Below are 25784 nucleotides of genomic sequence, written 5' to 3' on the forward strand. Positions count from 1 at the left end.
ATTAGATAATATTTTATTTTTAATTTAAAATCATCAAATTATATATTAACATATATTAAATATGTATTTATTTGTGTATCTAAAGTAGGTAGATATAATTTTATTGATTTATATAGACCAAAAGACTATTTCCTATCTAAGTTTTAATATAAAGACAAATATATATTTATAGGGTTTAAAAACCTAAATATCTGCCTATGCGTAATTTCAGTTAAAAATCTTATACAAAGTTAGAAGTTAAACCATTATTTACTAAAAAATTAAAATTTTATAATATTTTCCTCCCTAAGTTTAAAAATGTTACATTTTCCTTACTTAAAGTTTGAAAAATGATAATTTTATTCTAGAGTTTTTTCCTCTTCTCTTTGATGACAATTCCCCTTCACCGGTCGTCGACCGTCCTCTCCCTTACTTGTCGGCATATGATGAAGAGACTGAAATCATTTTATTACACGATGAAGAGGACGAATAGGCTAAGATTTCTTCGTCGTGTGTCAGTCGGTGAGGGAGAGAATGGCCAATGGACGGTGATGGTGAATCATTGTTGGAGAGAAGAGAAAAAAACTCTAAAAAAAATTTGTCAAATTTTAAACTTTGAATAGAGAAAAATTATGAGATTTTCAAACTTAAAAAGAAAAATGTGATAAAACTTTAATTTTTTTTAATAAATAACGATTTTACCTTCACCTTTAACTAAAATTTTTAATAAAAATTACGTTATGAGTAGATGTTTGAGTTTTTGAAATCCTAATATGTGTATTTGTGTTTACACTAAAACTTTGGTGGGAAATAATCCTTCGGCCATTTTTATTAAAACCAAGTGTAGATGTTGATGGTTTAGTTTATGTTTGTATTGTTGGTTGTGATTGTGTTGGGGTTGATGGTAGAGTGTGTGTTTGTGTTGCTGGTGCAGATTGTGTTCATGCTAATGGAGTGTGCGCTCATTTTGGTGGTGCAAATTTTGTTGATGCTGATGGTTGATTGTGTTATTGTGTTGCCGATGGAGCTTCCGTTCATGTTGATGATGGCGTGTGTGTTTGTTTTGGTGGGGCAAATTGTGTTGATGTTATTGGTTGACTCTGTTTTTGTGTCGCCGGGGAGCCTGTGCTCCTAGTGACGGTGGAGTGCATGTTTGGGTAGCTGGCAGGGATTCTATTGGAGCTTGGGCTGATGGCTTTTATTGTTCTCATGATTGAAAGTTTGATTGCAGCCTACATAAATTTATTGTCAACAAATTTAATCATAAACTAAGAATCCATATTGATTTTCCTGAAAATCAATATCAGTATTGTAATTTTAGTTGACTTATCAAGGTCAGCCATGACATTTACTGAATAAAAAACATAGAGCAACTGAGCTAGGGATAAATTAGGTAATTCAACTACTTAAGAAGGGTATTAATGTAATTTTAGTTACATTCAAACATATAACAAAAATCAACCAGTACTAATAAAATGTTGACTTTATTATACTTTTTATATTAAAAAATATTTTAAAATAAAATAATATTTAATCATAAAATTATTTACATATTTAAATTATATATATATATATATATATATATATCACTCACTAAAATTAATTTTTTCATTCGTTCAAGCATCTCAATCCAAACATATGTTCCTCCTCCTCTGAAAATTTTTTTATTCTTCTCAATTATGAAAAATATATATATATTTTTTCAATTTTGATATTTTTTTTCAATTTTATCATCAAAATTAATAAGTTGAGCTTCAACAAGTAACGGCTCCTTGCTCAGTCACTCCATCCACACACGAAAAATACACAAACACTACACGTCACTCGGATACGACGTCGTCTCCCACCCGTTGAAACGACATCGTTCCAACTCAAATAAAACTGTCGAAAATATTATAAAAATAAAAACCAACTCCGGCTTTTCTCTTTCGCCTTACAAGCTTCCTCTGTAAGCAGCAGTGTTGTCACTGTCATCGCCGGTGGCAGAGCTGCCGGAATTTTTTCTCTCTCCATATCTTTACTCGTATTGGCTTACTAGGTTCTTCAACTTGTGATACAGAGTATTATTTTTGCAGCGAAATTGAATTATATTTGCTTTTTTATTTGGGGAAATTTTGATCGATGGACGATTGTATGAGTGGAGACGAGGATTTCTATGACTCTGATCACTTGGAGTCGGATCTTCACTCGCACGATATCATCGAAAATGAAGAGGCTGACCTGCGGTGGGCCGCACCCAAGGGTTCCTCCACCAAGGTTTTTTTTTTTTTAAAAATTTGGTAATTAAATTAGGCTTTCAGTTATATTTTTTGTATTTTTCGTTTTACCTTTTGGATGAGATTTTTCTGTAACTTTTTTTTTTGTTGTTGGAGTTGATTCATCGTGTAAGATTTTCTTTTGTGGTTTTCGTTTTATTGAATTTGGGTGTTCTGAGAAAAAGATATTTTGTATGAGTTGATTAGTTTTGATTTCTGTAAGTATTTGAGCTCTGGAACGATCAGGGGCTGTTTAATTCGTCTTTTGTATGGCATTATCTAGGAATTTTGTCAATGTTACTCATAAATGGGCTGGCTTTGTTGAATTCCATTATTTCGTGTGCATAGTGTTTTATTTCTCGCATTTTGTGGATCTGAGAAAAGAAGTAACCCCCATTTGAGAGTTGAACCGTTTTAATGTGCAGTTTAATGTGCGATTAAAGGAAGATTCAATATGAAACTTTGTTCATAATTTTCTTTTCTCTTTGTGGGTTCCTTTTCATAATTATTCTGAGAAAAAAAATGCTTTTTGGACGATTTGTAGGTTATAACCAAAGAATCACTTTTGGTTGCCCAGGTAATCTTCTTTCTTTTTGTTTTTCTAATTATTTTATTTCTTTTAATGGATTGTGCTTTAGTCAACACATATTTTTTATTCTTAAAATTGATATTTTCATTTGTCGGTGCATTCATGTAGAGGGAAGATTTGAAGAGAGTGATGGACTTGCTATCTCTGAGGGAACATCATGCACGTACTTTACTTATTCATCATCGTTGGGATGTTGAGAAGTTGTTGGCGGTTCTTGTGGAGAAAGGGAAAGCAAGCTTGTTTTCTGATGCAGGTGTCCCTGTGAATGAAGATACTGGTTCATCACTGTCTTTTCCTTCTAAAGTAAAGTGTTGTATATGCAGGGAAGAAGTTTCTGCTGACACTGCAACGAAAATGAACTGTGGGCATTGCTTTTGCAATGAATGTGAGCAACCTGCTAATTATCTTCACTTCTTTTTCACCAATACTAATCTAGTTTCCTTGTTGGTACTTCGTGGATGTGGTGACATCATTGTTTAAAGGCTTTACAGACCCAAAAGGCTATGTGAAGATTTATTTTTCTATAGTTTTATCTATAGTTTTTGCATTTCATTTACTATTTATTTATTTTTGGCAAGCCAGTAATTTTTTTGTAAGCTCTAGTCTTGATTCTAGAGGTTTACTATTGAATTATTAGGTAGTTCAGTCAGGTAAGGGATTATTGAGCCAATATTGAAATACTTTTTACTGATTGTTCTAAAATATGTAATTACTTTAGCTTGTATGTGAACATGTGAATTAAATCTTCCGCATCAATTTCTCCTTTTTAGGTTGGACAAGGCATTTTATTGTGAAAATAAATGAGGGTCAGAGCAGGCGCATTAGATGCATGGCACATGAATGCAATGCAATTTGTGATGAATCAGTTGTCAGAAATCTGGTCAGTAAAGAGCATCCTGATCTGGCAGAGAAATTTGATCGTTTTCTTCTTGAGTCATATATTGAGGATAATAAAATGGTTAAGTGGTGCCCAAGCACTCCTCATTGTGGGAATGCAATACGTGTTGAGGAAGACGAATTTTGTGAGGTAGAATGTGCTTGCGGTTTGCAATTTTGTTTTAGTTGTTTATCTGAAGCACACTCGCCTTGTTCATGTTTGATGTGGGAACTTTGGGCCAAGAAGTGCCGAGATGAATCCGAAACAGTTAATTGGAAGCCTTGTCCAAAGTGTCATATACCTGTGGAGAAAAATGGTGGCTGTAACCTTGTGACCTGTATTTGTGGACAAGCATTTTGGTAAGTTTCTTTTCTTTTCTCTGTTTTTAGTATTTCAGTTTATAGAATATGCTCTTTTTTACTTACTGTTGCTGATTTCATAATAGTAGCATATATAGTTTCTCTGATACACTGCATTCAACTTGGACAAGTTCTATCAGCAAGAGTTGATTAAATGTTTTAGATTGCTTGATATGGTTGACTATGATTTACTTACTATTTATCGTCTGAAAGGTTTTCTTTCCAGTATCACATATTTTTTTTGTTATAGTGTAAATTAATGCTTGTTTTTCCATTATCTTTCTGACATAGTTGGCTATGTGGTGGAGCTACTGGCCGGGATCATACTTCGTCAAGAATTGCTGGGCACAGTTGTGGTCATTACAAAGAAGACAAAGCCAACAAAACTGAATGGGCTACGGGGGATCTATATCGGTATATGCATTACCATAACCGTTATAAAGCTCATACAGATTCATTTAAGCTAGAAACTAAACTTAAGGAGACAGTTCTAAAGAAGGTGTCAATATCAGAAGAAGGAGATTCAAGGCTTAGAGATTTTAGCTGGGTAACTAATGGGTTGTACAGACTTTTTAGGTCAAGGCGTGTCCTTTCCTATTCATATCCATTTGCATTTTACATGTTTGGGGATGAGCTCTTCAGGGACGAGATGAATTCGCAAGAAAGGGAAATTAAACAGCCTCTTTTTGAGTACCAGCAACAGCAGCTTGAGGCATACGTTGAGAAACTCTCCAAGAACTTAGAGGAGCCATTTGACAAATATCCTGATGCCAAAGTCATGGAGATAAGGAGTCAAGTCATCAATCTGTCTGTGATCATTGATAACCTCTGTAAGAAAATGTTAGTATATATATCTCAAACACTTCGAATACATGTTTGACTTTTAAGTATGTGTGTTCTAATAAAATCACTAGCAGGTATGAGTGCATTGAGAATGATTTGTTGGGCTGTCTTCAACTTGGTACCCACAATATAGCTCCTTACAAGTCGAAGGGAATTGAAAGGGCATCAGAACTTTCTACTTGCTGGACAAACAGTTTAGCTATTTAACTTTTTTTTTTTTTGGTTTCTGCTTGACATTCATAGATAGAACAGAAGTTATGGCATTTCACACAACTTCATTTCTTTTCTTTTTTTGATAGGAAACAAATATTCTCAAATCTTTGCCTAACTTCTCTAATCTTGCTATAGAGTAGTAATTAAACCATGATTTGTTTCTCCTCGAACATGAAACATGGTTTATAGTTATAACTTTTAGCATCTAGTAGAGTGATTGGTAGGCATTGTCTAGTATACCATGTCACCACCAAGGCCTCTCAGCACAGCATCCCTGAGTTCATCTAGCTAATGTGAGGACTTAGATTGTTTTTTTTGGAATCCAATCTCTGGTCCTCTAATTGGCAGCTGTTTTAATTCTCATTGATATTTTTATTAGTGAGTTTTCTTTTCCATCTGCTGGAATTCTGGAAGAATATTCCTTTGAGTTGCTGAGGGTTTTATTTTTCCTTTAAATTTTTTTTTCGTTGTTGAGAAAAAATTTTGCATAGTTACTGATGCTATTTTATGCCAGTTTTCCGGTTTTCTTTTGCTAGTAATTGATTTTAAATGTATAGATTTTCCACCAAGATTAGGAATCTTGTGTCATTTTTTTCTAGTTTTTTGTATATGTTTTTTTTTTCCTTTTTGGTTACATCTGAAAGTATGTTCTCAAGTTGGCAGGTAACCTCTTATGCGTGTAGCCACCCAATTTTGGGGAAGTTCAGAAACCTGTTGCTAATTCTCCCCATTAATATGGTTCACATAATGAGGATTTGGATGGAATTCAAAAGAAAATCTTTTCATGGTTATCTTGGGCCAGACATTAATAATCTATGATCGCGATCAGGATTGTGTTAGGACTAATTATTATTGATGCACACCATGACAGAAAATGCGAGGCTAAGGCAGACAGCAAGCTGAAGGGAAGGTAGCAGCCCAACATGTGCACAGAGAAGAAGCTGCAACATTAGCACAACAGAGCCAGGGGACCATGAGTATATGCAGATTTGATGATGTGGCAACACAAGATTGGCAAAACATTTATGAAGGGAAAGAGAGTGATATAAACCTGGGGAAGGAGAAAGCAGAAGGGGAGAAAAAAAAGAAATTGTGAAGAAGTGGGTTGAGGGAGAGCTCCAGCCTCCTGAAAGCTAAAAAGGTGGTTTATTGAGTTTAATTTTTGGTGCTCTGTGATCTGTTCAAGTTATGTTGCTGTTCACGTTATTTTGTTATAGTTCTATGTAAGCTGAGCAGTATTGAAAACTCAATATGATGTATCTTATTTCATTTCAGTAAAATTTCCATTACAAGTTGTTCCTGGTACATTGATCCACTGACTACCACAGTTATTTCAGTTAGCTAATATTTTCCAGTAATTCAAACAAGCACATCACTCCAGCCAACTAGCGCACCAACTCCTGTAGGTTGCACTTGTGTTGAGAAGGATATTTCCAGACAATGGCAGCTCTGGTAGATTCCACTCCAGGTGTTTATCAGATTGCACCTAACAGTGGTTTCATATCACTGAGGCCTATTCTATTCAGATTCACCATACTTAAAGATAGTTGACATTTTGTTTGTTCCAATGTTAATTTTTAATCATAGGACACTAGTTGCACATCAACTATATCTTCTTGGTTGATTAAATCATGTATATTATACCATAGTCCCTACAATTGCCTTTAGCTCTTATCATTATTTATTTGCTATTCATTTCACCATGCTGCTCACAACTTCCGCAAGCTCTAGTATTATAGCTACTCATTTCTTTCAGCATCTTCAATTTGGCAGTACTTTTATTTTTTTCCCTTTGCAAGAGTTTTTTGTTATTGATGCCCAAAATGTGGTTTGTATATGCACGTTTTAATGGTTTCAAAATACATTATACTTGATGAAAAGAAAATTGTTCTAATTACAAACTTTTTTGACTTTTTTTAATTAATTTTTAAACTAATGCTATGCAAGATCTCTGGTTTAAAGGTCAAAACTTATTCAAATTTAGGTTTAAATAAATCAAGTAAAAATATTTACAACTTACAAATTTTGTTTACAATTTCAATAGATCGATACTCTTAACTATGTTATAGATCCAATAGGGTTATTAAATCTTAAATTTCCTTTGTTTTTATTATCGTGAACATATGATCTTCTCTTTTTACTTGTTAGATTAGGGCATATCCTTCTGATCAAATAATTTGGAAGAAAACTGAGATGAATCTATTTGCAGACCCGGAAGGCCAGACCCAAAAAATTAAATGTGTTTGTTTTGGTGGTGCAAATTGGGTTGATGTTATTTGGTTGACTCTGCTTTTGTGTTGTCGGCGGAGCTTGTGTTCATGGTGACGGTGGATTGTGTGTTTGGGTAGCTGGCAGGGATTCTATTGGAGTTTGGGTTGATGGTACAGATTTGGCTGATGGCTTATATTGTTCTCATGGTTGAAAGTTTGACTGCAGCCTGCTTAAATTTTTTGTGAATGTGAATGCAATAGATCATGTGTCACTTGTCCACAAATTTATTCATAAACTAAGAATCCATGTTGATTTTCCTGATAACAATGTCAGTATTGTAATTTTAGTTGACTTTTTAAGGTCAGCCATGACATTTACTAAACAAAAAACATAGAGCTACTGAGCTAGGGATAAATTAGGTGATAAAACTGCTTAATAAGGGTATTTATGTCATTTTACTTACATTAAAACAAATAACAAAAATCAACCACTACTAATAGAAATGTTATTTTATTATATTTTTTACATAAAAAATATTTTAAAATAAAATATTATTTATTCATTTGATAATTTATATATTTAAACTATGTATTAAAAAATATATATATATACGTAAAATATTATTCAATAAAATTAGTTTTTCCATTTATTCAAGTGTTTCAATCAAAACATATGTTCATCCTACTCTCAGGAATTTTTTAATCTTCTCAATTACGAAAAAAATACACATACACTACACGTCACTCGCAGACGACGTCGTCTCCCACCTGTTGAAACGACATCGTTCCAACACAAATAAACCTGGCAAAAATATTATAAAAATAAAAATCAAGTCCCACATTTCTCTCTCGCCTTACAAGCTTCCTCTGTAAGCAGCAGTGTTTTCACTCTGATCGCCGGTGACAGAGCTGCCGGAATTTTTTCTCTCTCCATATCTTTATTCGTATTGGCTTACTAGGTTTTTCAATTTGTGATACAGAGTATAATTTTTGCAGCGAAATTGAATTATAATTGTTTTTTTATTTGGGGAAATTTTGATCGATGGACGATTGTATGAGTGGAGACGAGGATTACTATGACACAGATCACTCTGAGTCGGATCTTGACTCGCACGACATCATCGAGAATGATGAGGCTGACCTGCAGTGGGCCGCACCCAAGGGTTCCTCCACCAAGGTTGTTTTTTTTTTTTTTAATTTCGGTAATTAAATTAGGCTTTCAGTTATAGTTTTTGTATTTTTTGTTTTGCCTTTTGGATGAGAATTTTTTGTAACTTTTTTTTTTTGTTTGTTGTTGGAGTTGATTCATCGTAAAAGATTTTCTTTTGTGGTTTTCGTTTTGTTGAAGTTTGGGTGTTCTGAGAAAAAGGTTTTTGTATGAGTTAACTAGTTTTGATTTCTCTAAGTATTTGAGCTTTGGGACGACTCAGGGGCTGTTTAATTCGTCAATGTTGCTCATAAAAGGGCTGGCTTTGTTGAATTCAATTATTTCGTGTGCATAGTGTTTAATTTCTCGCAGTGTGTGGATCTGAGAAAAGAAGTAACCCCCATTTGAGAGTTGAACCGTTTTAATGTGCAGTTTAATGTGAGATTAAAGGAAGATTCTATATGAAACTTTGTTCAGAGTTTTCTTTTCTCCTTTTGGGTTCCTTTTCATAATTATTCTGAGAAAAAAAATGCTTTTTGGACGATTTGCAGGTTATAACCAAAGAATCACTTTTGGTTGCCCAGGTTATCTTCTTTCTTTTTGTTTTTCTAATTATTTTATTTCTTTTAATGGATTGTGCTTAGTCAACACATAGTTTTTCTTGTAAAAATTGATATTTTCATTTGTCGGTGCATTCATGTAGAGGGAAGATTTGCGGAGAGTGATGGACTTGCTATCTCTGAGGGAACATCATGCACGTACTTTACTTATTCATCATCGTTGGGATGTTGAGAAGTTGTTGGCGGTTCTTGTGGAGAAAGGGAAAGCAAGCTTGTTTTCTGATGCAGGTGTCCCTGTGAATGAAGATACTGGTTCATCACTGTCTTTTTCTTCTGAAGTAATGTGTGATATATGCATGGAAGAAGTTTCTGCTGACACTGCAACGAAAATGGACTGTGGGCATTGCTTTTGCAATGAATGTGAGCAACCTGCTAATTATCTTCACTTCTTTTTCTCCAATACTAATCTAGTTTCCTTGTTGGTACTTCGTGGATGTGGTGACATCATTGTTTAAAAGCTTTACAGACCCAAAAGACTATGTGAAGATTTATTTTTCTATAGCCTTATCTATAGTTTTTGCATTCCATTTACTATTTATTTATTTTTGGCAAGCCAGTAATTTTGTAAGCTCTAGTCTTGATTCTAGAGGTTTACTATTGAATTATTAGGTAGTTCAGTCAGGTAAGGGATTATTGAGCCAATATTGAAATACTTTTTACTGATTGTTCTAAAATATGTAATTACTTTAGCTTGTATGTGAACATGTGAATTAAATCTTCCGCATCAATTTCTCCCTTTTAGGTTGGACAGGGCATTTTATTGTGAAAATAAATGAGGGTCAGAGCAGGCGCATTAGATGCATGGCACACAAATGCAATGCAATTTGTGATGAATCAGTTGTCAGAAATCTGGTCAGTAAAAAGCATCCTGATCTGGCAGAGAAATTTGATCGTTTTCTTCTTGAGTCATATATTGAGGATAATAAAATGGTTAAGTGGTGCCCAAGCACTCCTCATTGTGGGAATGCAATACGTGTTGAGGAAGACGAATTTTGTGAGGTAGAATGTGCTTGCGGTTTACAGTTTTGTTTTAGTTGTTTATCTGAAGCACACTCGCCTTGTTCATGTTTGATGTGGGAACTTTGGGCCAAGAAGTGCCGAGATGAATCCGAAACAGTTAATTGGATTACTGTTCATACAAAGCCTTGTCCAAAGTGTCATAAACCTGTGGAGAAAAATGGTGGCTGTAACCTTGTGAGCTGTATTTGTGGACAAGCATTTTGGTAAGTTTCTTTTCTTTTCTCTGTTTTGTGTATTTCAGTTTATAGAATACGCTCTGTATTACTTACTGTTGCTGATTTCATAATACTGGCATATATAGTTTCTCTGATACACTGCATTCAACTTGGACAAGTTCTATCAACAAGAGTTGATTAAATGTTTTAGGTTGCTTGATATGGTTGACAATGATTTACTTAGTATTTATTGTCTGAAAGGTTTTCTTTCCAGTATCACATATTTATTTTGTTATATTGTAAATTAATGCTTGTTTTTCCATTATCTTTCTGACATAGTTGGCTATGTGGTGGAGCTACTGGCCGGGACCATACTTGGTCAAGAATTTCTGGGCACAGTTGTGGTCGTTACAAAGAAGACAAAGCCAACAAAACTGAACGGGCTAAGCGGGATCTATATCGGTATATGCATTACCATAACCGTTATAAAGCTCATACAGATTCATTTAAGCTAGAAACTAAACTTAAGGAGACAGTTCTAAAGAAGGTGTCAATATCAGAAGAAAGGGATTCGAGGCTTAGAGATTTTAGCTGGGTAACTAATGGGTTGTACAGACTTTTTAGGTCAAGGCGTGTCCTTTCCTATTCATATCCGTTCGCATTTTACATGTTTGGGGACGAGCTCTTCGGGGATGAGATGAATTTGCAAGAAAGGGAAATAAAACAGCATCTTTTTGAGGACCAGCAACAACAGCTTGAGGCAAACATTGAGAAACTCTCCAAGAACTTAGAGGAGCCATTTGACGAATATCCTGATGCCAAAGTCATGGAGATAAGGATGCAAGTCATCAATCTGTCTGTGATCATTGATAACCTCTGTAAGAAAATGTTAGTATATATATCTCAAACAATTTGAATACATGTTTGACTTTTAAGTATGTGTGTTCTAATAAAATCACTAGCAGGTATGAGTGCATTGAGAATGATTTGTTGGGCTGTCTTCAACTTGGTACCCACAATATAGCTCCTTACAAGTCGAAGGGAATTGAAAGGGCATCAGAACTTTCTAATTGCTGGACAAACAAACCCAATACTACTGATAATTTTCTACCATTGGACTGTGGCACAAGTGGTAATGTTATTTTAGCTATTTAACTTTTTTTTTTTTTTGTGGTTTTCTGCTCGACATTTTTAGATAGAGCAGAAGTTATGACATTTCACACAACTTCATTTCTTTTCTTTTTTTGATAGGAAGCAAATATTCTCAAATCTTTGCCTAACTTCTCTAATCGTGCTACAGAGTAGTAATTAAACCATGATTTTTTTCTCCTTGAACATGAAACATGGTTTATAGTTATAACTTTTAGCATCTAGTAGAGTGACTGGTAGGCATTGTCTAGTATACCATGTCACCACCAAAGGCCTCTCAGCACAGTATCCCTGAGTTCATCTACGTAATGTGAGGACTTAGATTGTTTTTATTGGAATCCAATCTCTGGTCCTTAACTGGCAGCTGTTTTGATTCTCTTTGATATTTTTATTAGTGAGTTTTCTTTTCCATCTACTGGAATTCTGGAAGAATATTCCTTTGAGATGCTGAGGGCTTTATTTTTTCTTTAAAATTTTTTTCGTTGTCGAGAGAAAATTTCACAAAGTTACTGATGCTATTTTATGCCAGTTTTCCGGTTTTCTTTTCTAGTAAATGATTTTTCATGTACAGATTTTCCACCAAGATTGGGAATCTTGTGTCATTTTTTCTAATTTTTTGTATATGTTTTTTTTTTTTTTTTTGGGTTACATCTGAAAGTATGTTCTCAAGTTTGCATGTAACCTCTTATGCGTGTGGCCACCCAATTTTGGGGAAGTTCAGAAACCTGTTGCTAATTCTCCGCATTAATATGGTTCACATAATGAGGATTTGGATGGAACTTAAAAGAAAATCTTTTCATGGTTATCTTGGGCCAGACATTAATAATCTATGATCGCGATCAGGATTGCACCTAACAGTGGTTTCATATCACTGAGGCCTATTCTATTCAGATTCACTATACTTAATGATGGTTGACATTTTGTTTGTTCCAATGTTAATTTTTAATTATAAGACACTAGTTGCACATCAACTATATCTTCTTGGTTGATTAAATCATGTATATTTTACCATAGTCCCTACAATTGCCTTTAGCTCTTATAATTATTTATTTGCTAGCTCTTATCATTATTTATTTGCTATTCATTTCACTAAGGTGCTCACAACTTCTGCAAGTTCTAGTATTATAGCTACTCATTTCTCTCAGCATCTTCAATTTGGCAATACTTGATTTTGTTGCTTGCTGCATTAGTGTGAAGCATCTTTAATTATGAAATCAGTAGGATCTATGACCCAAAAATTCTTATTTTCATGTCATTTGTCTGCACAAATGTGCAAAATTGCGTTAAGCATATCTCCTGCTTTCATGAGTTTACTTTTTCCCTTTGCAATGAAGACTTTAGAGTTAGAGTTTCTTGTGAATATCATTATACACAATTGTTGATGCCCAAAATGTGGTTTATATATGCACGTTTTAATAGTTTCAAAATACATTATACTTGATGAAAAAAATGTTCCAATTACAACTTTTCTGACCTTCTTTATTAATTGTTAAACTAATGCTATATAAATTTTTTTTCACAATTTCAGTGGGTTGAGACTCCAACAATGCCATAGATCCAATAGGGTTATTACATCTTAAATATCCTTTGTTTTTATTATTGTGGACATATGATCTTCTCTTTTAACTTTTCTTACTTGTTAGAGCGTATCCTTTTGTTTCTTCCTAAAAACAATCGATCAAATGATTTGGAAGAAAACTGAGATGAATCTATCTTGTTTCTATGTAGGAGGGTCTTCAGAACATGATAGGCCTTCAGGCTCTGGGAGTTCAGATGATAGTGGATGCACTTCTCGGAAGCGTCCTAGAGAGGAGGGTTTTGGTGATGGCTTTTTTGACTTGAACTTGCCAGCTGAAGTTATTGACAGGAATTGATCTCTTATATTGCAGGTTTTCATAAAAAAACATAGGTGTACAGCAGCTCTAACTGATGATCCTCTTAAACTTTTGTGGGATTACTTGTAAGTCGATTAAGCACCTAAGTGCCTAACTTGCTATCTTCTTGTCCTGGGATTATGTTTATGTTCCTTCCTGAGATATACCGGAAGCGAAACATGGAATTGCGTGGTTCTCTGTCATTCTGAGATCCTAAATTTATATATTGTACATAGCCTCTTATTTGGGGTTTTGTGGGCAATAAGATATGTAAATTTTGAACCTAAGATTTGAGCAATACTCGGTATAGCTTTTGAGCTAATGTTACATTCTATGGAAAATCCAAGTGTTATCAACTTTTATCACTTTTTCATGTCTCATTTCTTCCCATTGGCATTAACATGAAGAGTTCAAATCAGCTTTATCCTTCTGGGATTTGTATGTTTTTTTTGTACGGTGGATGGGGTTGAATCAAGATAATGAATATGCATCACTGAGTTGCAATTGGGGAAGAGCTGAAAAGGAAATTCCCGAAGATTCCTTTTGATCTTATAATTGGTTAATAGACTGAATTTGGATTTCGCTTCTACTTCAATTCTGTTCTTTTATGTAATCACGTATTATCTGTTTATCTAATTTTACCTTTCTTGTTTTCAAAATGGATACAGCTACAGCCTACAGCCATTGGATAGTCGTGGATTATCTTAAGACCCACATAATCTAAATGCACTGGCAATGTATTTATTTAAATAAATAATTTAATTATTGTTAATTATTTGAGTTAATTTTGGAAAGAGCGAATTATCTGGTGAGAGAGCATGAGAGTCACTTAATAGACTCACCAAAATCTCATCCGCCAAATTTGGCTCTCCTCAAACTCTGTTCACTTCAAAACCCTCGCCAACCAAACCAAGAACACATTTTTATTATATTTTCAGCCTAAAAAATCCTAACCCACCTAGCACAAACATCAAGAAACACAATGGATGAAGAGGGAATAGGCTTAGTTTTAGCCAGGGCTGCGGAGCTTAGATTAAAGATCAGTAATTGCATTCACCAATCGACTGCAGGGAAACAACAAGAGGGAGAAGTTATTGTTGTTAATGGATTTAAGAAAAACCCTGATCATAAACTGGCTGAAGAAGAAGAAGAAGATTACGATGAAGAAGCTGAGAAGCTCTTGAATATTCAACTTGCTCTTGAATCTTTGGAGGCCCAGCTTGGTAATTTGCAGGTTTGTATAGAAAGTCCAAGTCAGGGTTTTGTGCCGAAAGGCTTATAAAGTTATAATTATGGTCTATTTTGTCTAAAGAAATTGATTTTGAAGCATATAATGGTGACTGAAGTTGGAATTTTTTATAATGCGAGTTTGGTTGTATTATGCTTAAATAATTGGAAATTTGTAGTAAGCTTAAATTGCCTTTGCCTCAAAATTTGTTCTTTTTCTTTTGTCTGTTCGGGCTTGGTATTTCACCATGGTTTGATTCTGATTACATTTCAACAATAATCATATAATATGTTCTTACTTTATAGGGTTTCTTGAGACTTGTTTCTTAATATTTACAAGGTGACACTGTCTTTGCTAATGAATTGTGTGGATTGTTATCAGAATGAACTTGTACAATTCAGGGTTATGAAAGTGCCCTTGGGCAACTTTTATTCCTTCGGTTGATCATATGTCCTGTTATTTATGTGATTGTGCACTTGACAGTGTCTATTTGTTCTTTAACATTCGTAAAATCAATGCCACTAATTATATGACGCTGTCTAGCCACAATGGATTTTGATTAATATCTTATATATGTGTGTGCATGTGTGTGTGTGTTTGATTCTATTGCTTCTATGATATAGAAAACTGAAACTGAATGTACTTTTTAGAAGATAATGCTTTTATCATTTGTCTTTTTAAGATTAAGGTGGAAGTGAAAGATCGAAGTTCCCATTATAGATTTAATGTCACATCTACCTGTACTCTGCTTGCACTTGCTAGGGATTGTAAATGAAATAATGGAGCTATGTGTTGGTGATATTAATTGGAAAACGCATGTTGCCCTCTTATATTGATTTAAATTTTTAGTCAACTGATGTGATCATGCTTCCTAGTTATGCTCACCTGCTTTGAAGCGTAAGCTGCTATAACATAGTCCTTATGTGAAATGTTATAAATATAGAGATGACATAATTTGTAAACTTTCATAGACAATAGAAAATTTTGAAAATCATGTAGATTGATGGTTAATATTTCTCTTTTGATTCTTAGAATCTCCAACTCCAGCAGCATTATGATAGGGAAGTTGCACTTCGTGAAATTGAGTTTAGCCGCAAGACGTTGCTGGAGAAGCTCAAGGAGTATCACGGGGAGGACTTGGAAGTGATACATGAAGCCTCTGCTTTTGCTGGTGAAACTGTAGAGCATGATAATGATCTCCTACTTCCTCCATATAGTAGTTGTGTTCCTCAATCATTGATCTTAGAGAATGGTTATCTCCCACAATCTAATTACAAACGTAAGTCTGTACTGAATGGATTGGTCACTGGTGAGCTAACTAATGGAGTGAAGAAGAATCTGAATGATTATGAAGGAAGCCAAATGCAAAATAGATCCACAACCTCAAGAAAAGGGTTGGGACACTTTATTAGTTCGGTGGCCAAGATGGTGATTCCCCTTACTGGTTTGGTATACATGTTAAGCATGTCTGGTTTTGCCCAAAATCTTGGGAAGAAAGGTATCCCATTAAAGCTTTTGGGGATCTTTCAACAGCCATCAAATGAAGAGAAGAAATCAGTTGTTCAATGCCCACCTGGGAAAGTCTTTGTGATTGAGAATGGCGAAGCTAGATGCATTGTGAAGGAGAGGGTTGAAATCCCGTTTGATTCAGTTGCTGCAAAGCCAGATATAAACTATGGGAGTGGTTAAATCGTTGTTCATTCTTCAACATGTTTATATCTCAATTCTGAATTGGAGAACGAAGGTTTTCTCTTAACAGCTTACTATGCTCTTGAGCCTCATAATCATATAACTGTGAACTGTGATTCAGTTTCGTGTTGATCTAATTAACTTGAAATTTCTAATGATTTGATAGTGTTACTCTCTTTGACTGTAAAGTTTAAAGTTCTAATTCTTTAATAGTTTGTTTAAGAAAATGCTGTTTCTATAAAACTCTTCAAGCCTTAGTATACTGTTGAGAAGTCCAGAAATTCTTTAAGTACTATAGTGATTGTTTGCTCTGTAAAATCCAAAACGATGGCGGCAAACATCACAAAATTCAACAGCCTCTGTGGTGGTTCTCCCATTAGTGGAGCAACTCAAGTGGGTCACATAAAATAAGCATAAACTCAAATAATATATAAGCGACGTGGGCCCTATCATGGACTGAAAGGTTAATTCTCTCTTTATTTATATTAATCTTCAACTTGCTGCCATTAATTACTAAGTGCATTTAACTGGTGAAGCTACTACCTTGGAAGTGAGTGCTTCATAACCATTCGTCCACTCCCATTGTGAAACTTCTTTGAAAAATTTTTATGCTGATATTTGCAAGGTCTTCCTCAAGTATCTGCTATGAATCTCATGAACATTAACACTGTTGCTTCAAAAAATACCACCATGATCCTCTCAAATGGTTAGCATCATTTTGCACTCTCTGTTTTCTTCTTTAACTTTCTCTCTTTGCTGATCAGAATTTCTCATCTCAGTTTGTGGCATCGATGCATGCAATTCAAGGGATCCTATCAAGATTTGTGCAACTCCAAATTCGTCAAGACTAACGCATAAGCACTATATGGAACTATCGTGGATCAGGACAGATGGATCACTAAAGGGGCTAGTTTGCAGAACTCCAAATTTGATCGGATGTACTTTTTAGTTCACCCCTCTGCTTTTTCAGGGTTTAGGTTTCCTTTATGGTGTTTTTTTAAACATTATTTGTGTATATACATGTATATGTAAAGGTATGGAGAAGAGTAAAAGATTCAAAGTGAGCGCTTTCACAGAAGAACAAGAGGCTTTGGTGGTCAAATCTTGGAAATCTATGAAGAAAGATGCCGGAGAACTGGGTGTCAAGTTTTTTTTGAGGTCATCGATAGTCTTCCTTTATTATTCTGTTTAAATTCATATTCCTTGCATACTAACTTAAGGGTTGTTAACTTGAAAACTTTACAGGACTTTTGAGATTGCACCATCATCAAAGAAGCTGTTCTCCTTTCTGAGAGATTCAGATGTTCCTGTGGAGAAAAATCCAAAGCTAAAACCCCATGCCATGACCGTCTTTGTTATGGTCGGTTTCTATATTTTCTTCACATCCATGTCTCTTTTGGCTGAACAATCAGCAATCTCACTTGCCCAGAATCATACAATTTGTAAAATCTCAATATTGCAGACTTGTGAATCAGCTGTGCAACTTAGAAAGGCCGGCAAAGTCACTGTCAAAGAGTCCACTCTAAGAGATTTAGGTGCCACTCATTTAAAATATGGTGTTGTCGATGAACATTTCGAGGTAACAATTTGCTTGTTGAGTGTCAACAAGTTTATTTGATTGGAGAGAGGTAACAAAATTTCATGCTTGAGTTACAGGTAACAAAATTTGCCTTGTTGGAGACCATTAAGGAGGCAGTACCAGATATGTGGTCACCAGAGATGAAGAATGCATGGGGAGAAGCCTATGATCAATTGGTGTCTGCCATAAAAAATGAAATGAAACCCTCTGCATAATTTTTATATCTCTGGGTTTTCTACCATTCATAGCCTATTTTCTTCTCCAGTTGCTGTGCTGTTTGGATTTGCCACATTCTGTGTGTGTGTAATAAAGAACACTAAATAAAAATTTTGTTGATGATCAAATATTATCAGGCCTTATGAACCTAATAGAAGATATCGTGAGTTAAAACTTGAACAGAAATCACCCTGTAGGCTAATGTCCAACAAACTATGAGCAAAAAATTAATCTCTAAACAAAAATCATCTTAACCATTGAATTTTCATTATCTTTATATATGTAGAATATTTGAGATTGCACCGTCAGCCCAGAAGTTGTTCTCATTCTTGAGAGACTCAAATGAGCCTCTAGAGTCTCATGCCATGTCTGTTCTTGTCATGGTGAATTCGATAACATTATCAGATCATTTTTACAGAAGTGTTCAACAACATCAAGCAAGCTACCCATTTGTTTTGTTTACTTTTTGTTTGTGTGCTGTATTTACCAAATTGTGAATCAACAGTGCAGCTCAGGAAAGCTGGAAAAGAAACAGTAGAGTCGACTCTGAAAAATTAGGAGCTACCCGTTCACCAACATATCACCATGATATTTATATGGCTGACATTATATTTTAGGGCATTAGCTCTAATACAATGTTAGAATTTCAGAGAGGAAGTCAAAACAGTTTATTCTTTTATGTGATTTTGAAAATGCATGTACAATGGTGTCTAAGCCTGATATCAAGAATTAACAAAATTAATGAAAAATTAGAATTTTCAAAGAAAAGACTTGGATTCAACCTCTGTCATATTTGTGAAACCTTAATTTATTTAGTACAATAGTTGTGAATTCAATCACTGTATTAAAAAATATTAAATAACATTAATTAGAGACTGAAATTGTGAATCTAGTCACTATATTAGAGAATATTAAAGTACATTAACTAGGACAAGAATTCTTTTCTATAGAAAAAAAAATTTAGTGTAGCATAAGAAAAAACATCATTTCTATGAATAATACCAAATGTGAAAACACAAAGGGTTCTATAATATTACTATGATAAATACTATGTGTACCCGTTTTGGATATATAAATATGTATATACTTATACGTATTATTATATGATTAGGTATTGTTTTATTCTTAATTTAAAATCACTTAATCATATAATGACATGTATGAGTGTACGTATTTGTATACACAAAGTGGATATATATATTTTTATTATATTACTATTTCCCTTACAATTGCCGTGAAATATGTTCAACAGACCTCTATCACTCCATTCCCGGCCACCGTGCACAGCCAGCCGGAGATTTCATTCCGACGGTATTAATTACCTAATAGGGATCTGTAAAACATTTAACACCATTTCAATTTATCGGAAGTACAGTGCAATAATATATCCGATGAGTACCCCACTTGGGCAAGTGCTGTACTAGCCTTAATGGCCAATTCACACAGATCCTGGAGAGAAAATGGAAGCTGGGATTTGTTGAGTGGCAATTGGTGATAAATTTGGCCCAGCTGGAGTTCTTCATCCGCCGCCATTTGTGGCAAGTGAGAGTCAATGCACATGAGTTCTGAGTTGCAGATGAAGCACTTCGGATTCTGCGAGAGGACATGGCTGGCTTTGATTGGTTGCTTGAATTCTTGAAGCCTGCCATCCAAGTGAATGATTTTGGCCTTTGATGATGGCCATTTTAGGCCTTCACCGGCCTTGTTTGTGCAGCGGGAAGACGCACAAGCTCCCATTGGAAGTAATGCGTGTGCTTTAGAGAAAGAGAGCTGAAGAGAAAATCGGTTTGGCTTTGAATTCCTGGTGTTGAGACTTATCTATAGAGGGAATTTTTGTGTCAGCATAAGATTCTCCACTAATGTTTTGATTTAACATAAGAGGTTTGGATCTTACGAAATCCAACTAATTTTGTAAGCATTTCAAGTAGTAAGGACTACATGGAGGGAGGGATGGGGCTAAATACCCTATTTCCCATAATAAAGATTTTTCATCTCTTCCCTATAAGAAAAAATCTCCTTTATCTCTATATCTACGAAGAAAAAATTATATCTCCATATGTTCTAAACACAACATAAATATATTAAATAACAAAAATAACTAACATTAAAATTAACATATTTTAAATGTCACAAATAACATATATTAATTATATTAATATATACAACAAAAACATAAATAATTAAAAACTATAAAAATATGATATTATTTTACGTAAATATATTAATATAAAAGGGCAAAATCAATGATGAGGATATATGCATCACCATCATCAGTTTGTCCTCGATTACGAGGATATTTTTCATCCCCCTCACTATCTCATTCCCTATTTCTATTAGAGAATTTCTTCTCATTAGGATCATAGACAATAAATTTGGGTTGAAATTATCATCTCTAATTTCAAGTGCAATCAAAATAAATTTTATTCATATTGGTTCAATCCCCTTCAATGTGCCTCTCAGTTACATTGCGCCTGTTCTATAGCCGGAGCACTTCTAACAAATAACAACATACCCACAAAACCAATAACCACACTTTTAAATATACTCATCAATGGTGTCTATCCAAACTCATGTCACTCTCACCAACCCTAGCTATGACACCATACATTTACCCAAAACACTTCTAATTAATTAAGAAAATTAGTTTTAATTTACTTAATTTAATATAGAAGTTAGTTACTGAGATCGGTATCTGGATTTTTGTCCACCGTAATACGATTTAGTATACTTATGACAACTCTCATTTATTCTTTATTCTTTATTTGTTTTAGATTTACACAAAAATGTGTTTTTTTTTAATGCAAATACTGTTCATATGGACGATATGGGTACCATGAAAGTGGAGAAACTGTTTACAACTTGACGTTCTTGATGGACTCAACATGTTGCTCTTGTGGAAGAATCCAAGGCTGAGGCTCCATGCCTTGCTTGTCTCTTTTTATATGGCTTGCCATATTCTGTTCGTCTTGCTTCTCATTCTCCATCACTATTTCCGACACTTCTGAATGCATCTTTTTATTTTATTTTATTATTTTAAAGAAATGTGTTTTCAATGTGAGTTCTACAGAAGAAATAAAATTTGTTGTTCAATCAAAATATTCTATATGCATGAATGCCCCTGTTCATGTTCGGAAGCTTCATGTGACTTTTTTTGATTTTTCATATCGTTGTCTCCAATAAATGAGCCTTATGATATGACCTCTCTCTCTCTCTCTCTCTCTCTCTATATATATATATATATTATTTTTACAGAAACTTATTTTCTGAGATTTGATTTATAGTTATTAATATTTGAGTTACAAATTTGAATTAAATTGATTCGAACCATGAATTTATATAAAACTTAAACCAGAAATCCAAATTACATATTTCAGCTACAAATTTGAATTACATTTGAGTTAAATATTTAAACTCAAGTTTAGTTCAATTTAAAAAATAAGTCGAAACTTTCTATTTGAATTTGGTTTGAATTTAAATTAAAAAAATTTGAGTCAAATCGAACTGAATTAATTTTTAAGACAAAGCTAATTTGATTTAGATTTAACCTTGATTGCTTATATAAAAAATGATTTATTTGATAGTATTGATAATGAAATTATTTAACCATCTTTTCATAAAATAAGATCATGTCGGGGATAATTATAAAAATATTGATTAATCAATGATTTATTAATACAAATATTTTTTTTATTTTAATATAAAATTTACTTTATTATTTTAACTGCCATCCGCTAAATTCTACTTCTACCATCATCCTCTCGAAATCAAGGACCCAATAACCCCGGCAATAAGAGCAGTTGGATCTCCAAGCACGGCTGAAATCACAACCTGCACAGCCAAACCAGCAATTTCGGAGTACTTCTGCACCTTCCCTCTACTCTTTTTGTGCTGAATCTGCTGACTATTCTTCAAACTCGGAATCCTACTCTCCATTGTCCTGCTTTTCCCTCGTCCAAAATACACCTCCTGCCAATTCTCAGCTAACATATCCTTCACACACGCCACATGCAAATTATACTTCTTGCAAGTCGACCTGTAACTCCAGCTCCGCCCTTTGCGGCCACATTTGTTACACGACGAACTCACATTCCTATACAAATACAGCTTCACTTCGCCGTCGTCCAGCACCATCGGCAGCTTCGCGCAGCAGGGATGGAGGTCGAACCCGCACGACTTGCAGTGGTAGACAAAGCCGGTGACGTCGCGCTCGCAGGCGTTGCAGTAGCGGGGCTTGTCACCCGCTGGCCGCGAAAGGAAGAGGAAGGAGCATTTGGTGTAGAAAGGGTGATAGATTGAAGGGGAAGGAATAGCACAATGCGCATGAAGATCGAAATCACAGATGGAACATTTGTAACGAGACCCGATTCCTGCTTCCTTGCAGCCATCGCACTTGAATGGCATTTCATTGCACTCGAATTTGAGCTTGTGTTGAGGGTGGCTGAAGTGGGAAATTTCATTGTACCTCATGGTGAGCTTACAATGAGAAATGAAGGGATAAAGCTTAACATTTATAATGAGATTAATTTAGCTTGCAAATGAAGCTAAAAATTATGCTTAGAGGAGGTGATTATTGGAGTCCCCACGCAAGCTGAGACAAAAAGAGAAAGACAAATAGCATATTGACTCATATTTCATATACACAAATTACCCATAATATTTAATAGTTATAATATTTTTTTAGTTATTTTAACAATAAATTATTTATATTATCATTAAAATTAAATAAAATTACAATTTTAATTTAAAAAATCTATTTTTTATTGTTAAAATTTTTTTATGATAAAAATTTTATTATTATTATTATTTTTTCTGTTAAAAATATTAAATATGAAAATAAAAAATATTTTTTCTTTATTAAAATCCCTTTTTGTAGTGGTAATTAATAACAATTATATTTGAATTGTTTCACACTTAAATCAATTAGGGTGAATGTCAAAATTTGTATAAACAAATCATGAAAGTGGTCGAGATGGAATTAAATACTTTAGGAATTCATCTTATTATAATGGACTATGAAGAACGAAAAGAGGGCTTTCTAGATTTATAAATTTGAAAAAATTATAAGGAAAATCATATATTTAAGAGAAATACTATATGAACACATTTTGAGTATATAAAATAAGTATAGAAATAATATATGGTTATATGATTGAATATTATTTTATCTTTAATTTAAAATCATTTAATCACATTATTACATATTGTCTAAATCAATAAAACTATGCGTACTTACTTTGAGTACATAAATAGATAAATATTTTATATGTGTTATCATATGATTGAATGATTTTAAATTAAGAATAAAGTAACATCCAATCATATGATGACATATATATGTGTGTATTTATTTATGTATTCAAAACAGATACGTATAATATTGTTCTATCTAAATACCCATATTATGTTATTAAAATATGTACATATCATTTTATTGTATATTTAATTATAAGATGATTCGAATGAAATGGTTATCAAATTCACAACATAAAAGAATAAAAATCTCAAGAACAACAAGCTATTTGTATCTATCCATCATGCACAACATGGTAAAGAATAACTTTTCTTTTGTGAATGAATATAATCATCGTCTTCTTCATCTTCTTGAAAAGATAAAGACTAGGAGAACAAATGCATTAACTTGAATATCCATCATGCAATTAATCTAATTTTTATGAAGTTTTCTTGTATTAAGGAAACAAGACTTTTCATGTTAAGTTCTTGGGTGATCGGTTTTTAAATATTTTTATACGTTGTCATTCTATAATATCGTATCTCTTGAAAGCTCTAACATTTCAGAATGAAATTGGTGATATTTTGTAGCAAATTCTTCGAACAATGACCGAAGGTTGGTTTGAAATTCTGTTTTTAATTATTTTTACGTAATTCTATTTTTGTAAATAGATATAGAGACTTAATTATGTCCAATGTAAGCATCGACACAAATTGAAGAAAAAAATTCACCTTTATGAGATATATATAGACCAAAAATTCCCTTTATGAATGGGTACCCTCTTCAACTTGGAGATGTGCCTGAAAATTCTATAATTTGGCATCTTGGCATCCATTATAGCCGTGTGTGACATAAGACATAACATAACATTAAAGGAAATAATACCCTTATAAAATTGACATAAATTCTTTTTAAGGAGTAATAAAATTATGCATACCCATTTTAAGTACACAAATATATACATACTTAATATGTATCATTATATATTTTGGTAATTTTGAATTAAGGATAAAGTAATATCCAATTACGAGATGACACACATAAATATATACTCATTTATATACTAAAAGTGGGTATATATATAATTGCTCTTCAAGGAGATAATTAGACATTTTTGATATATTAAAACATTATTTGTGCAAATAATGGGATGTGGGTGATGATGAATATATGCTTTTTTCTGGTCAAACAGCAAGATGGGAGGAATAGTTGGTAAAGAACATTGGCATTGCCAATTAATGGATCAAGTTCTGTTTTCATTTCTACAATATTCCAAGTGATTGAAGTGGTAATTGCCCACATCCAATAATTTAAATTTGCAGTATAAATAGTATTAGTTCTTGCAGGTTTAATGGATATATATTATATCCATCATTCTTTTCCTTTTCACTTCTGCTTCATCCACACACTCATCTATCTTATAATTCTGAAGTCGATTCTCTGCCCATAATTCTCCCTTCAATCATTTTCTTCATTACAATTTTCGTTTAACGGTTCATGGTCCTTCTTAAAAGCAACCGAATCCTCTCCCTCAAAGTTGTTACGTGTTTGTGTTTTTGATTTAGACAATTAATTGAATGAGGTCAAGATGTGTGAGTCTGTGGATTCGTGAAAGTTAAAATTTTCAATCTAATTAGTAACATTAACAAGTAATTGACAACTAAGAAAGTTCGGCATAAGGGAATTAATAAAACAATGTTCATAAATTTTGGAGTATATTATTAGATAAATAAATTATATGTTATAATTAAATAATTTTAAATTAAGAATAAAATAATATCTAATCACATAATATCATATTATGTGAGTATCAATAGTTGTTCAAAACTAAGTGTATATAGTATTATTGTAACAGAATTACATTGTACATGATTCGAATAAGGGTAATACTATATACAATCAATTTTGAGTATCTCATTAAGTACATAATGTGTGATTATTCAATTATATAATAACATATAGTATTCAATTTAATAACCGGGTCAAAATTTGGGGCACCCAATCTGCTACTTTGGTCCAAATTAGTTTGGGCCTTTCATTTTGACAGTCCCCTTGAATTCCTTTGGGTTGTATGCGGTCCAACAAAATGATTTTGTCTTCAATTATTTGGGCCAAATTCTCAGACCCAAATAGTCTGATTTCTACCCAAATCTCTTCTGCAGCCCCATTTATGAAAGCCCCTTTTTGTCATTCTATAGACATATCTTTTTACGGTAGTCAACATTTCAAATTGGGCCTATATTTTTTGCCCAACCCCAGCCTGTATTACCCTTTAATCCATCCTTTGTACGTACCGTATAACCCGAGTCAACTACTCTGATGCCACTTTGATAGAGTTTCCCCTGCAACACAACACACTAGAATAAACAAGCATACAAATAAATCCAATGAATCTGATAATCCCACTATTTACAATCAACTGCTACAACCAAATGAGCTTCTGAAGGTTGCCATGTACACCCAGTTTTTCATGTTTCTTTGCTAAAAAGGACTGTCGATGACACTTTCCAATCCAGTCACCTTCCCGTTGATTTGGATGAGGAACTTCCTGC

General features: G+C 33.6%; 5 protein-coding genes across 10 annotated transcripts; 4 read left to right on the forward strand and 1 right to left on the reverse strand.

Moving 5' to 3' along the window:
• The first annotated feature begins 1886 nt into the window (after positions 1–1886).
• On the forward strand, positions 1887–6420 carry LOC123227768 (probable E3 ubiquitin-protein ligase ARI2). Of its 5 annotated transcripts, none has more exons than XM_044652887.1 (7): positions 1887–2235; positions 2779–2811; positions 2932–3208; positions 3594–4059; positions 4351–4899; positions 4977–5095; positions 5987–6420. In XM_044652887.1, the coding sequence occupies exons 1-7, from the start codon at positions 2101–2103 to the stop codon at positions 6016–6018; spliced, it is 1611 nt and encodes a 536-aa protein (XP_044508822.1). In that variant the 5' UTR covers positions 1887–2100; the 3' UTR covers positions 6019–6420. The 5 variants fall into 5 exon arrangements, 4 of the variants coding, with proteins under 4 accessions (XP_044508822.1, XP_044508824.1, XP_044508825.1 ...); XR_006504564.1 differs by having other exon boundaries at positions 1888–2235; positions 4351–4889; positions 5987–6192; XM_044652889.1 differs by lacking the exon at positions 4977–5095 and having other exon boundaries at positions 1889–2235; positions 5779–6192.
• Positions 6421–8161: 1741 nt separating this feature from the next.
• LOC123227767 (probable E3 ubiquitin-protein ligase ARI2) lies at positions 8162–13655 on the forward strand. Of its 2 annotated transcripts, none has more exons than XR_006504563.1 (7): positions 8162–8502; positions 9024–9056; positions 9176–9452; positions 9835–10315; positions 10607–11145; positions 11233–11399; positions 13145–13655. XR_006504563.1 is itself a non-coding variant. In XM_044652885.1 (7 exons), the coding sequence occupies exons 1-7, from the start codon at positions 8368–8370 to the stop codon at positions 13288–13290; spliced, it is 1788 nt and encodes a 595-aa protein (XP_044508820.1). In that variant the 5' UTR covers positions 8165–8367; the 3' UTR covers positions 13291–13655. The 2 variants fall into 2 exon arrangements, 1 of the variants encoding a protein (XP_044508820.1); XM_044652885.1 differs by having other exon boundaries at positions 8165–8502; positions 10607–11155.
• Positions 13656–14076: 421 nt separating this feature from the next.
• LOC123227769 (plastid division protein PDV2) lies at positions 14077–16365 on the forward strand. Its single transcript, XM_044652891.1, has 2 exons — positions 14077–14524; positions 15551–16365. Exons 1-2 carry the CDS (start codon positions 14273–14275, stop codon positions 16205–16207), a joined length of 909 nt encoding a protein of 302 aa, XP_044508826.1. The 5' UTR covers positions 14077–14272; the 3' UTR covers positions 16208–16365.
• LOC123227770 (non-symbiotic hemoglobin 1) lies at positions 16133–18130 on the forward strand. Its single transcript, XM_044652892.1, has 7 exons — positions 16133–16262; positions 16833–16913; positions 16987–17145; positions 17242–17365; positions 17453–17567; positions 17670–17786; positions 17864–18130. Exons 2-7 carry the CDS (start codon positions 16853–16855, stop codon positions 17999–18001), a joined length of 714 nt encoding a protein of 237 aa, XP_044508827.1. The 5' UTR covers positions 16133–16262; positions 16833–16852; the 3' UTR covers positions 18002–18130.
• A 3506-nt stretch (positions 18131–21636) lies between these two features.
• On the reverse strand, positions 21637–22492 carry LOC123228200. The gene has a single exon (XM_044653500.1). It carries the CDS (start codon positions 22467–22469, stop codon positions 21753–21755), a length of 717 nt encoding a protein of 238 aa, XP_044509435.1. The 5' UTR covers positions 22470–22492; the 3' UTR covers positions 21637–21752.
• Positions 22493–25784: the final 3292 nt, after the last annotated feature.

This window comes from Mangifera indica, chromosome 10 (genome assembly GCF_011075055.1).
Source record: "Mangifera indica cultivar Alphonso chromosome 10, CATAS_Mindica_2.1, whole genome shotgun sequence".
In the NCBI taxonomy this organism is placed as follows: domain Eukaryota; kingdom Viridiplantae; phylum Streptophyta; class Magnoliopsida; order Sapindales; family Anacardiaceae; genus Mangifera; species Mangifera indica.